The sequence below is a fragment of the Ammodytes marinus genome (genome assembly GCF_949987685.1).
Source record: "Ammodytes marinus genome assembly, chromosome: 24".
Lineage (NCBI taxonomy): Eukaryota > Metazoa > Chordata > Actinopteri > Uranoscopiformes > Ammodytidae > Ammodytes > Ammodytes marinus.
The window spans coordinates 15,776,437-15,791,436 of NC_137228.1; the positions used below are offsets into that span (position 1 = coordinate 15,776,437).

At 40.6% G+C, this 15,000-nt stretch overlaps 1 protein-coding gene across 2 annotated transcripts in view; it reads left to right on the forward strand.

Annotated features, from left to right (window-relative positions):
- Window positions 1–2,923: 2,923 nt before the first annotated feature.
- The window catches only part of LOC307269613 (sentrin-specific protease 7-like), a 34,352-nt gene continuing 22,275 nt past the window's right edge, over window positions 2,924–15,000 (forward strand). For both annotated transcript variants that reach the window (XM_080052610.1, XM_080052611.1), the window contains exons 1-5: window positions 2,924–3,134; window positions 4,242–4,356; window positions 4,748–4,809; window positions 11,713–11,874; window positions 13,122–13,195. In XM_080052610.1, the coding sequence (XP_079908736.1) occupies window positions 4,243–4,356; window positions 4,748–4,809; window positions 11,713–11,874; window positions 13,122–13,195 (412 nt within the window). In that variant the 5' untranslated portion in view covers window positions 2,924–3,134; window position 4,242. The remainder of the gene's footprint in view (window positions 3,135–4,241; window positions 4,357–4,747; window positions 4,810–11,712; window positions 11,875–13,121; window positions 13,196–15,000) is intronic.

The window sequence follows — 15,000 nt, forward strand, 5'->3', positions numbered from 1 at the left end:
CTACTACTTAATATGCCAGAAAAAGCTTTAGGATGTCCCAATACATGCATGTCACCTGTAGTATGCTGAAAATACATAAATGCCCCACTAACTCCAATAGCATTTCAGAATATTCGTCTTTATTCTTGACATTTCTCTACATAATGACAAAAAAATCTTCCTTGACTGTTTTTTTTTCTCTCCTGTGACCATAAAACTCTTCTGTACTTTAGTATGTAGTGTAGTAAAAAGACTAAAACTCTTCTGTACTTTAGTATGTAGTGTAGTAAAAAGACTAAAACTCTTCTGTACTTTAGTATGTAGTGTAGTAAAAAAACTAAAACTCTTCTGTACTTCAGTATGTAGTGTAGTAAAAAGACTAAAACTCTTCTGTACTTTAGTATGTAGTGTAGTAAAAAGACTAAAACTCTTCTGTACTTTAGTATGTAGTGTAGTAAAAAGACTAAAACTCTTCTGTACTTTAGTATGTAGTGTAGTAAAAAGACTAAAACTCTTCTGTACTTTAGTATGTAGTGAAGTAAAAAGACTAAAACTCTTCTGTACTTTAGTATGTAGTCTAGTAAAAAGACTAAAACTCTTCTGTACTTTAGTATGTAGTGTAGTAAAAAAACTAAAACTCTTCTGTACTTTAGTATGTAGTGTAGTAAAAAGACTAAAACTCTTCTGTACTTTAGTATGTAGTGTAGTAAAAAGGCTAAAACTCTTCTGTACTTTAGTATGTAGTGTAGTAAAAAGGCTAAAACTCTTCTGTACTTTAGTATGTAGTGTAGTAGAAAGACTAAAACTCTTCTGTATTTTAGTATGTAGTGTAGTAAAAAGACTAAAACTCTTCTGTACTTTAGTATGTAGTGTAGTAAAAAGACTAGAACTCTTCTGTACTTTAGTATGTATTGTAGTAAAAAGACTAAAACTCTTCTGTACTTTAGTATGTAGTGTAGTAAAAAGACCAGAACTCTTCTGTACTTTGGTATGTAGTGTAGTAAAAAGACTAAAACTCTTCTGTACTTTAGTATGTAGTGTAGTAAAAAGGCTAAAACTCTTCTGTACTTTAGTATGTAGTGTAGTAGAAAGACTAAAACTCTTCTGTACTTTAGTATGTAGTGTAGTAAAAAGACTAAAACTCTTCTGTACTTTAGTATGTAGTGTAGTAAAAAGACTAGAACTCTTCTGTACTTTAGTATGTAGTGTAGTAAAAAGACTAAAACTCTTCTGTACTTTAGTATGTAGTGTAGTAAAAAGACTAAAACTCTTCTGTACTTTAGTATGTAGTGAAGTAAGAAGAAAGAGTATGTGATTTGGAACTCAGGGACTGTTTATGATCAGCTGTGGTATTGAGGAGAGGAAAAAGAAAGAGTATGAGATTTATAAAGCAGGGCACGTTATGAATTTAACTGCTTTGATGAATGTGCCATCGAGGCCTACAGTAGTTGTGGTTGTAGTTACTACATGTGACCACAGGAGGGCGCCAGAGACCGCGCTCTGAATACTATAGTACTCTGGTTACACTGAGAAGATGATTGTCTTTATATTCACTGTAACTCTTACTTCCTCCTGCTTCACACACACACACACACACACACACACACACACACACACACACACACACACACACACACACACACACACACACACACACACACACACACACACACACACACACTTCTACTTAAAGTAAATGCAGGTGATAGATGGATAGATAGATAGATAGATAGATAGATAGATAGATAGATAGATAGATAGATAGATAGATAGATAGATAGATAGATAGATAGATAGATAGATAGATAGATAGAAGGTAAACATGTTAAACCCCATTCTCCTGCAGCCTATACTATCACCTTGGTTACAGCATAATACTCTACACACTTTAAAACACTTTAGACACTAAAGAGAGAACGTGTATTTTGGCGTTTTATTATTATTTTTTCACTCCCGGAAGTCTTGCTTGTATGTAAATGTCTCTAGTTTTACAGCGTGTTATTCTGAAAGGTTGACCGGACCTTCTACCTGTATGTGATCACGTCTGGCTTTACACACGGTTGTAGTTACGGCGTGTGGCCACAGGGGGCGACAACCTCCGTGGTTTGAATGGGACACCGGTTTATCTTCCCTTTTACTGTTTTGACTCATCATTATGGTTCAATGCTTTACACGTGTGTGGTTGTAGTTCTTATATATGGCCGCAGGAGGGCGCCAGAGATCGTGATTTGAATAGGATATCACTCTTAATCGTCCCTTTTTTTGACTGGATCACTGTGGGCCGTTAAAGACGGACTGAGTGTGATTCTTAAAGCCTACTACTTGCTGTAGTTTGGTCTGGCTTTGCGAGACTATATTTAAAGTAAAGTGAATAAAAGAAAGCGACCGTTGCTCGTGTAGATGCACAGTAGCACTAGTAAATCCAAACAAATGGCTGAATATATTTTCACTTTACAGTATTTTATATAATTCAAATGCTATTTTAAACTATCTTAAATCTGCCAAACTCTACCTGTAACTGTTTTAATTAGGCTATTTTGTACTTTCACCCATTTCATTTTAATTGCTGCCACTCTTCACCACTGTAAATGTTTTAAAATATAAAATCTCTTAAAAATAAATCTCTTCACCTGTTGTTGTGTATTTGATGTATTTGCATTGAATATTGTGTACCTATTGTTGGTTTTCCTTTGAATTTGTTTGAACTCGACGTCATTGTAATTGAGGGTCACAAACAAACACACACACACCCCTCAGTTGGTCTCTCGAGGATAAATAAAAGTTAAATGAAAATGAAAATATATGTAATACTTTTTTCTTGTCCTGCATTTTTAATCCTTAAAACAATCGTGTCAATTAATAGTTTATTTGACGTCATCACGCAAAGCCTCTCCGCTGCGTGCGTTGTTGTGTACGTAACGTAAAGTCTGTCGTTATTGTTGATGAGTAGTCGGACCGGCGCGGCGGTTCCTCGGGAGAAATGTACGTTTTAAACCGTTATTTTTCACGGTTTCCCGCGCGGACAGAAGCCGGTACCGGAACATGAGTCTGCGCGAGCGTTTACTGACAAGCACGAGACAACCCCAAGCTGACGTCGCTGTGTTTAGAGGCGACTAGCAAGCAGTTAGCCACCTAGCTTCACCGGCTGACTTTAGGTTAGTACAAGATTTATCACTGAATTCGACAATAAATTAAATGTTTTTAAGCCTGAACGTGATTTCAACTCTCTGTCAGCTACTTTGAAATGTATTATTTACATGAACAATCCACTTAAAGACGTTAGAAATGAAACTTCGAGCTCTGCAACATTTTACAGGAACCACATTGACAATAAACGCAATTTTTAGATATTTCTTATTAAATCAAAACGTAGCTACACTGTACAATGAGAGGAAAGATGATAAATGAGTCAGGAGGGTATTGTGGTAAATTCGGCTTAAAAATAATCCACCAACTGTACTTATTTTATAGAAAAATAACTGTTTATTTACTTTAAATGCGGAACACAATATTTCAGTTTGCGAACCACTTATATTCAAATTTAGTTCATATGAAGTGCCGCTTTTAAACGTAAGCCTCATAAAAAGTTCCCGGTGGTTATAAACAAGCGTATTATAATATGATTTAAACCATAGAACTAGGAATTATAACTGTAAAAGTCATGTTTTATGAGCTAAAAAAAACTCATGTTTCTGAATGTAGTTTGGTGAAGCGACTTTTCTTAAGAACTGGCTTTGGATATAAAAGCTTGAATTCATTTCTAATAGTGGAAAAAGTCTCGAGTTCAATTCCTGAAGTCAAGGAGCCTTTGAGCAAGGCACTAAACAGGCTGCCATTAAGAAACTTATTAAAATATGAGCAGGTGTAAATCATGTCTTCTTTCATGCTATTATAAATCCAAGGTCCAACATGTACATTCAGGTGTTTATTTGACTAAACCTTGTCTGTATATTTTATTATTTACATATATGTAGTTTTGAATGTGACACAATCTGGAAACAGCAGCCCGAATTCAGTGATTTTATTCTGACCTGTGTGTGTGTGTCTGTCTGTCTCTCTTTCTGTCTGTGTGTGTGTGTCTCTCTCTCTCTTTCTGTCTGTGTGTGTCTCTGTATGTCTGTCTGTCTGTCTGCCTGCCTGCCTGTCTGTATGTCTGTGTATCTGTCTGTCTGTCTATCTATCTATCTATCTATCTATCTATCTGTCTGTCTGTCTGTCTGTCTGTCTGTCTGTCTGTCTGTCTGTCTGTCTGTTTTTTTCAGAATGGCGTCTTCGTTCAAAATCCCAAAGAAGAAACAAGCGTCCGCCTCCGACTCCCCACCGTTACAGATGCAGTCGCCTCTCTCCAGACTACAAGCCCCCAACAACATCTTTAAGGTGGTATTACTCACATGTTTAAAGGTGGAATTACTCACATATTTAAGGTGGTATCAGGGTTTTTCCTGGCTCAGAATGGGCCTTTGGGGGTCGAGATCACGGGACAACTTTTCTGGGGTCGCGACTGCAACAGTAAAAGCGAAACGTTTGTGAATGTTAAGAGCGGTGTGGGGTTGAGAAAGGGGAGTTTCAATGATCGTTTTATTACGATTATTTTGTTTTAATTTGATCGAGGGAAGCAGTAATATAAATTGAAATGCAATCAGTCGCCCTGATTTTATAATGATAGAACGCCGGTTCCGTATGGGTGAAGTATTCCTTTAAGTTGGTTGGTCTTGTGTTAGCTCTTTGCAATCTGTGTTTTTATTGATTTGATGTGTTTTGTTTCCAGAGTTACGGGGATCAGTCCAGAGGAGGCGGGGCTAACAGGATGCATTCTGGGAGCACACAGAGGTTAGTACAGCGCCCCCGCAGGCCAAAAGCATTATTACAATAGATAGTGTAGTAGCCGAATCGTTCCCCATGGCTGACAAAGACAAAGGCTGTAGACTGGACAGTTCATCAGTTTCAGGTTTATTTCAGAGATTCCAACAGGAGGTGGGTATTGTAGCATCGTGCAGCAGTGAGCAAGAGGGGCTCTCCCCCAAAGCTGTTAGCACACGCTTGTGCTCGCTTGTATCACGAACCTTGGTGTGATCATACTCTTAAAATAGGCATCATCACGGGTCCCAACAACAAGTCCTTCTATAGGTGTTGTAGGGGCCAAAATTGTTTATTTTGAAAAGTTATACACTTCCGTTTTGATTGACACATGTGGGTGTGGGTGTGGTTTATATACCAGGGCACTTGCGGCGGGCGAGGGTTAGGATACAAAGGGGGTTAGTGGCGCACCTGTTTTATTTTCTGTTTATCGTCAACTTATCGTCAACAACGTCAAATAACCATCATTACAGCAGTTTATATTTTATTTGTTTATTTTCAACACCATCTACATGTTCTCATTCATCCGTTGTAATTCTGCCTTTCATTCATTAAACTCTTTAAACTATACTCATCACCGGAGTTGGAGATTTGTTTGGACGCGTAACTGCCTGGAGCCCATTAAGCCTCTTAGCGGCCTTTATTGGAGAGCAGTCGCTACAATTAGTAAACAGAAAACACAATCCAAAAACACCACGGCATGGACGGGATTCAACGTTGCTCTTACCGCTTGGATCTCGATGTTTTGGAGTGAACGAACTAAGCAACATTGGACTCTTTTCCACGGACGCCTTGGATCAGAGACACAATTGACAGTTGCAGCAGCGGTGCAACGCGAGTGACAGCAGTGCATCACAGCCATCAGAAACGGTATGTTTGTTGATCCTTCTGTGTATTTGTTTGAAGTTGAACACAGTTTGGAAGGCTGCCGTTTTGTCCATTGGGGACTGTTTGTTTTGGCTTGTGTTGCGCGTGCTTGGTTGTCGCGATCGGCAATTGTTTGGGCTGATTTGACCGCGTGGTGAGCTGAGGCCGCCGCTGTGCTGTGCTGTGCTGTGCTGTGCTGTTGTGTGGAAATCGCATATTGGCTGAATCAATGTCATTGCGGATTGCATTGTGTCTGTTGCTCTGTGCTTTGGTGAATTGTGAAAATTGAAAGTTCGCATAATGAGTGACGCAAATGAAATGGAAAATACGGAGAAGAGAACGGTCAAGCTTACAGCCAAAGCGCTGGCTTGCAAAATGGAAACTCTTCAAAAGCAACGTCAATCTAATGTGACAAAAATGAAAGAGCTCTCACTTGAAATGAAAGGGCTCATGAAATGTGATGAAAATGCAAAGAAAGTGCAATTCAAACTGGAGGAACTCAAACAACTGCATGAAAATGCAAATGCAACACATGAGTCAGTGATGGTTTTACTTCCCAAAGAGGAAAAGGTAACACAAAATGAATGGTTTGGACGCATAATAAAACACAACACAGACTTCACTGATGATGTTCAAACATGGCTCTCTGAGATTGAAAGACCCTGTCAGCAAGCAAGAAATGTGACTACAGATGTGTTAACTGCACAATCAGTCATCTTTCCCATTCCAACTGAAGAGGAGGCACCTGTTGAATTAAAGGGAAATATACCACACTCTGATGTTCAACCTGCCATTCCTTCCCAACAGAATAACGCAATATCTGACATGCAGGATGAAATAAATCCAAGTGACAGTGTGTCAAATATTACAAACCGGAGTCACAAATCACATTCTTCATGCTCAAGATTGTCCACCACCTCATCTGCATGCATCAAGGCTGAGGCTGAAATGGCTGCTCTTATTGTGCAACAACAAATGCTAAAAGATAAACATGCCATAGAAGCACAGGAAGAGCAGCTAAGGAGGAAAAAAGAGCAACTGGAACTGGATGGAAACCTTGCTGCTACAATGGCAAAAATGAAAATTCTCAGAGCCTCAAGTAGATCTGGTGTGCGTAGCCACCGATCAAGAGCGTCAGATGGTATGAACTCATATATGGTGAAAACACAACATGAAAATAGAACAAAAATGATTGCCACTGCTGACGGAGACATTACGCAAACCCAATCTCTCCCCACAGTGCCAGTGACAGTACAGTCAAATACATTGACTATGGATGCACATGTTACAGTACCTACAACATTGCCTGCTCCAAGCAATGGTGAACAGAGTAATATGATTCATATCATGGAAAAGCAAAATGACATCACTGCATTAATGGTCCAGCAACAGTGTCTCTCTTTAATGCCCAAGAAAGAGATTTGTCGTTTTGATGGTGACCCACTTCAATTTCAAACATTCATAAAATCCTTTGAACACAATATTGAAAGCAAGAACCCAAACCCCACAGATTGTCTTTATTATCTCGAACAGTATACAGAAGCACAACCTAGAGAAATGGTGAGGAGCTGCCTTCATATGACAGCAGACAGAGGATTCAGGAAGGCAAAATCCTTACTGCAGGAGCACTTTGGCAACGAGCATAAAATCGCTACAGCCTACATGGAGAAGGCTCTTTCATGGTCGTCAATAAAACCAGATGACACAAAAACATTACAAGCATACACTCTGTTTCTAAGAGGATGTTGCAATGCCATGGAAGATGTCAACAACATGCATGAGCTCAACATGTCTGCTAATCTGCTAATTATCATAAAGAAGCTGCCATATCGACTGAGGGATAAATGGAGATCTGTGGCATGTGATTTTCAGGAAAGGTACAAACAAAGAGCTACCTTCAGGGATCTGGTTAATTACCTGGAAAAACAAGTGAGGATTGCAACTGATCCAGTGTTTGGAGACATCAGAGACACTCCAACACCAAGCAAGGATGGAAGGAGTTTTATGTCAAAACCACAGCATCCAAGAATCAAAGGAAGTACATTTGCTACCACTGTGACAGTTGCACATGAGAAACATGGAAATGGACCTAGGAAAATGGAGAGTTGGCCGGCTGTAAAAAGGTGTATGTTCTGTGGAGGTGGACATGCTTTGGAGGTGTGTTTCCTATTGGAAAAGAAAGCACATCATGAGAAAATCACTTTCTTAAAAGAAAATGGAGCCTGCTTTGGTTGTCTGCAGAAGGGACACATGAGTAAGGACTGCAGGAAGCGACTCAGCTGCAACATATGCAATTTGAAGCATCCTCGGATGCTGCATATCCACCAAAGAAGGAACGAAATGGACAAACATCAATCTCCAACAAAAGAAGAAGCCGACATCGGAGCCATAGCCTCGGTACAGACAAGTGGTCTTACTGGGGCCGGTGAAGACAACTGCAAACTCTCAATAGTGCCTGTGAAAGTAAAGGCCAAGAAGGGGAACACAACAGTGCATACATATGCATTTCTTGACCCGGGAAGCACTGCGTCATTTTGCACATTGGGGCTAATGACTAAACTCAATCTCCAGGGAAGAAAATCAAATATTCTTCTGAGAACAATGGGTCAAAGGAAGGTCGTGGAAACCAGCATTGTTTCAGGCCTAGAGGTAACAGGACTGAATGGCACTGAGTTCTGTGATCTCCCATGTGTGTACACACAGAAGACAATGCCTGTGCACAAAGGAAACATCCCACATCAAAATGACATCAAACAGTGGTCTCATTTGAAGAATATTCACTTACCTGAACTGGACTGTGAGATTGAGTTGCTGATTGGCTCTGATGTACCAAAGGCTCTTGAACCACTTCAAGTCATCAGAAGTGTGGGAGATGGACCGTATGCCGTTAAAACATTGCTCGGCTGGACAGTTAATGGACCTCTGGGAGGAAAAGATGATTATGCTCAGGAGCAGTCAGACATCAGTGTTAACAGGATATCAGTTGTTACACTTGATGAGCAGTGGGAGCAGCAGTACAAGATTGACTTTCCTGAGTGTGTCAAAGATGACCAAGAACCTTCAAAAGAAGATCAGCAGTTCTTGGAGTTGGTTTCAGCATCTGCAAAGCTGGTAAATGGACATTACTGCTTTGGCTTACCATTGAAGGACAGGAAAATCTGCTTGCCTGACAATAAGAACTGCGCTGAACAGAGGACACTAAACTTAAAAAGGCGTTTCCAGAGAGATCCATGCTATCACTTGGAGTACACCAACTTCATGTCTGACATGATATCCAAGGGTTATGCAGAGAAAGTACCAGAAGGGATCTTGGAACGTAGTGATGGCAGAAAATGGTATCTACCACACCATGGAGTTTTGCATCCACAAAAGAAAAAACTTCGAGTAGTCTTCGACTGTGGAGCTACATATCGGGGAGTTTCACTGAACTCTCAGCTCTTACAGGGGCCAGACCTCACCAGCACCTTGATTGGAGTCATAGCTAGATTCCGTAAAGAACCTGTTGTCATTGCTGCGGATATCGAAGCGATGTTCCTCCAAGTGCAAGTACCAAAGGAAGATCGGGACCTGCTACGGTTCGTCTGGTGGCCTGATGGAGATTACAGTCAGAACATGGTGGAATACAGAATGACGGTGCATTTATTTGGAGCAACATCATCTCCAAGTTGTGCAAATTTTGCCCTGAGGAAATGTGCTGAAGACAACACTGGCCAGTTCAGCCCACAAACTATCAACACCATCTTGAACAACTTTTATGTGGATGACTGCCTCGCTTCAGCAGCTTCAGAAGAGGACGCAATAGCTCTTTATCACGAGTTAAGAGCCATTTGCTCCAAGGGAGGCTTTGTACTCACCAAGTGGATAAGCAATAGTCGTCATGTATTAGCTGCCATACCTGAAACGGAAAGAGCAAAAGAAATGAAGGATCTGGATTTGGACCATGACAAATTACCTGTGGAGAGGATGTTAGGTGTACAATGGTGTGTTCAGTCTGACGTCTTCAAGTTCAAAATCATCCTCAAAAACAGACCACTGACAAGACGAGGGATTTTGTCGACTGTCAGCTCTGTATATGATCCCCTTGGAATGTTGGCACCAGTAGTCCTGACTGCAAAAAGGATCCTACAGGAATTGTGTCGGGAAAAGACTGGTTGGGATGATGTGATACCAGACTCTTTTGTGCAGGAATGGATGAGCTGGATTCAGGAACTCCATAACTTGGAAGACTTTAAAGTCAATAGATGCTTCAAACCTACAAACTTCGGAACGGTAACATCTGCTCAGCTACACCATTTTGCTGATGCATGTCAGGATGGTTATGGAACTGTGAGTTATTTGTTACTGCATGACAACCATGGCCAAACACATTGTGCATTTGTGATGGGAAAGGCCAGAGTGGCTCCTTTGAAGCCAGTCACTATCCCTCGCATGGAGTTGACTGCTGCTACCATGGCAGGCAGAATGGACACAATATTGAGGAAAGAGCTGCAGATGGAACTAGCAGACTCTACATTTTGGACTGATAGCACCTCTGTGCTCAAGTACATAAAGAACAGGACCACACGATTTCGAACATTCGTGGCTAACAGAGTGACTGAAATTGCCAAAGCCTCAGATGAACATCAGTGGAGGTATGTCAACACAAATGACAATCCCGCAGACATGGCTTCCAGAGGTGTGAAAGTTAAAGCTTTCCTAAAGAAGGAAATGTGGGTGTACGGACCTCCGTTTCTTCTTGGTCCTCAGGAAGAGTGGCCTCAGAACCCTGATGGAGAGAAAGAAAGAGAAGAGAGAAAGAGAAAAAAGAAGAAGAAGAAAAAAAGAACGACAGAAATGGTCCAACATAAGACGCAACTTCACCCCAGGAGACATCGTCGTCATTGTGGATGATTCAGCACCTCGCAACTCCTGGTTGACTGGAAGGATTGTGGAGACCATGATGGACAAAAAGGGACTTGTACGTTAGCTTCGGATCAAGTCCAAGACCGGATTTCTGACCAGGCCCATCAACAAAGTCTGCCTACTACTGGAGGCAGAGGATCATTGACTGACCCAAACAAACTTTTGACCTCTTGACTTTGTTCCTGGAGACATGACTTTGACTAATCACTCTTTCTTTGGATTACAAATAATGAAGAAAGAAGATCAAGAAAATATATTTACTGTGTTGATTGTCATGTCAAATGTGTAATTATTATTTGAATTTGAAACATAATAATTAGGGGCCGGAATTGTAGGGGCCAAAATTGTTTATTTTGAAAAGTTATACACTTCCGTTTTGATTGACACATGTGGGTGTGGGTGTGGTTTATATACCAGGGCACTTGCGGCGGGCGAGGGTTAGGATACAAAGGGGGTTAGTGGCGCACCTGTTTTATTTTCTGTTTATCGTCAACTTATCGTCAACAACGTCAAATAACCATCATTACAGCAGTTTATATTTTATTTGTTTATTTTCAACACCATCTACATGTTCTCATTCATCCGTTGTAATTCTGCCTTTCATTCATTAAACTCTTTAAACTATACTCATCACCGGAGTTGGAGATTTGTTTGGACGCGTAACTGCCTGGAGCCCATTAAGCCTCTTAGCGGCCTTTATTGGAGAGCAGTCGCTACAGGTGTTTTTGTGTCTTACCAGTGACCCCAACCTTTAAATACGTCTGCTCATCAACCTCTACTTCCACCATAAGTACATTTAATTTATTGCATGATAGCTGAAATCTTTTTTTTTATTATTATTTTTTCCCTTAGAAAGGGTCTCATATATGTCCATATTTCTGCATATTTTGGACCAAGGCCTAGTGCCGCCATCTTGAAAGTGTCATAGTTGGAATGTCATCAGGTGCATTGTTTAAAATTTAGAATTGTTCTTGTCCTTGAAGGCCACTGTAGCTTCTGTTATTATTCTAAAGGGTTGGGGTTACCCAGGGAGCGTTGCATTCTAGAACTTTGTAGAACTTTCTTGATGATGTCATATTACACACTGCACCTTTAAATGTCTCTCAGAGCCTCCAAGCTGCCATTCAGAGAAGTGGTGAAGAAGATGCTCGGAATCAACGGCTCAGAGAATGGAACGTCAGCAGCCAATGAGAGACAAGCAGGAAGCTGGAAGGACCAATCACAGCCCAGACAGAGAGCAGAGGCGTCGCCGGCCCCTTTCTCTAACGGGTCAGTTCTGTCTGTCTGTATGTGTGTCTGTCTGTGTGTGTGTCTGTATATGTCTGTCGGTGTGTGTGTGTGTGTGTGTCTGTATGTGTGTGTGTGTGTCTGTCTGTCTGTCTGTCTGTCTGTCTGTCTGTCTGTCTGTCTGTCTGTGTGTGTGTCTGTATGTGTCTGTCGGTGTGTGTGTGTCTGTCTGTATGTGTGTGTGTGTGTCTGTCTGTCTGTCTGTTCTGTGTGTCTGTCTGTCTGTCTGTCTGTCTGTGTGTGTGTCTGTCTGTCTGTCTGTCTGTGTGTCTGTCTGTCTGTGTGTCTGTCTGTGTGTCTGTCTGTGTGTGTCTGTCTGTCTGTCTGTCTGTGTCTGTGTGTCTGTCTGTCTGTCTGTCTGTCAGATTTAGGATGTCCTGATTCTTGTGGCCAGATTTAGGATGGTTAGAAGTACCCGGATGTCCTACTTCATGCGGACAAGATTGTTAGTGTTGAATACTGCATCCTATTTGGGCGATTCTGACCCACAATCCAGTGCGCACGTGAAGCACTGGATTTTGTTTCAGAATCGCCCCTAATAGGATGCTGTTTAACACTAAAAATCACCACCAGTTGTAGTAGGACATCTTGGTATTTCTAACCATCCTAAATCTGGCCACAAGAATCCTAATTCTTTTTTCTACCACACTAAACAGCAGAAATATGGGGATTGGAACGCAGGGTTTCTTTGTGTCGGCACAATGTGAGATGTTATGGTTATAAAAGTCCGTCCCAACATCATGATAAAGATATCCAGTCATTAATATATATTTTTTTTACGATAGTTTTTGGGCATTTTTATGCTTTATTGACAGTGCAGAGAGACAGAGGTGAAATGGGGCAGAGAGGGGAGTGACATGCAGAGAACGACCGCGGGCGGGAATCGAACCCGGGTCTGCTGCTGGGCCCGGCCCGGGGGGGACGCCCTACCAACTGAGCTAAGGGCCCATGGGGGGGACGCCCTACCAACTGAGCTAAGGGCGCCCCCTTAATATCCAGTCATTCCTAAACCTGCGCCATAGCTGGAAACTTGTCAAGATTATTAAATTGTTTTATCTAAACAAAGACGTGTGCTATCTGTCATTGCAATATTAAGATACGTTTCTGAACTTAATGTTAAATTTCACGCCACACACTTATTAATCAAAATCGCTTTCCCTTCTAATTTAAGGCGGTATTGTGAGTTATCTGTCTTGTACCAAACTGCTGTTCCATGTTTCCTCCACCAGATGGCGCCCTAAGAGAGGCTCTGACCGCCTGCTCACCTCACAGCCTCCACCACAGAAGAAGAGTGCACCCAAAGGTAAAACCATACACAAGCCCTGCGTTCCAAATCACATACTCTTTCTTTTTACTACACTACATACTAAAGTACAGAAGAGTTTTAGTCTTTTTACTACACTACATACTAAAGTACAGAAGAGTTTTAGTCTTTTTACTACACTACATACTAAAGTACAGAAGAGTTTTAGTCTTTTTACTACACTACATACTAAAGTACAGAAGAGTTTTAGTCTTTTTACTACACTACATACTAAAGTACAGAAGAGTTTTAGTCGTTTTACTACACTACATACTAAAGTACAGAAGAGTTTTAGTCTTTTTACTACACTACATACTAAAGTACAGAAGAGTTTTAGTCTTTTTACTACACTACATACTAAAGTACAGAAGAGTTTTAGTCTTTTTACTACACTACATACTAAAGTACAGAAGAGTTTTAGTCTTTTTACTACACTACATACTAAAGTACAGAAGAGTTTTAGTCTTTTTACTACACCACATACTAAAGTACAGAAGAGTTTTAGTCTTTTTACTACACTACATACTAAAGTACAGAAGAGTTTTAGTCTTTTTACTACACTACATACTAAAGTACAGAAGAGTTTTAGTCTTTTTACTACACTACATACTAAAGTACAGAAGAGTTTTAGGGCCACAGACAGGAGAGAAAAGGAAATCAGATAAGGAAGATTTTTTTCATTATCTCGAGAAATACTCGAAAAATGCTATTGGAGTTAGTGGGGCATTTATGTATTTTCAGCATACTACAATTGACTTGCATGTATTGGGACATCCTACATCTTTTTCTGTCATACTAAATAGTAGGGAAGTATGGGGATTGGAATGCAGGGAATATATACATTTTTTTATAATTTATTTTTCATTGCAACACCACCATTTTACAATTCTAGAACACAAATCATAATACATTACAGGTTGCTAAAACATTTTGATTGATCTTATCCCTCTACCCTCATCCCTTACTCAATAACCAATTAGTGTTTAAAGCTGGGGTATATGATTTCTGATTGGTCAAAGTTAACATGAGCTGTACACTTTGACCAATCAGAGCGAGGTTCCGATTCTCTGTTCTTATTGGCTGTTGGGGCTGTCCATTCACTTTGGCACGACTTTGTTGGTGTAGAGCGTGTCAGGGAGGGACCATAGGGGAGGGACCAAAGAGAACAAGTGGAGCGGTTGAGGTATTTTGGATTTGAATCTCTATCCCAACTGCCATTTTCTCCCCAAATCCTCCACCCCAGATTTAAGTTTAAATTTTAATTATTTATAATTTTCCTCACTTCATTTCATGTACTTGTGCATATGTAAGTATCAGCAGTAACTGTAATACTCTGCCTTACATGTTATATCCTGTTAAAGGTTTATTTTATTTTATATTTTGAGCTCAGTAATACAGAGTCTTCCACACCAACACGTCACTCACACACTCCCTGCGTTCCGAATCTCCTCCTCTTTCTTTCTTCTATTCTACATACTACATCCGACGATAAAAATAATCTAGTTAGGATGCAGTAGGCATACTATTGGGACATACTTTTACTCTTTTATTTCATCATAACATGGCTCCTTGATCTTGCCTCTTGCTTTTATATCCGTCGCATCCCCGTTTGTTTTCATATGGAGGCTTCGTCGATGTGACGTCACTTCACGTGCGCACCGGAATTGTGGGTCAGAATCGCCCAAATAGGATGCAGTTTTCAACACTAACAATCTTGGCTGCATGAAGTAGGACATCCGGGTACTTCTAACCATCCTAAATCTGGCCACAAGAATCGGGATATCCTAAATCTTTTTTCTACATAC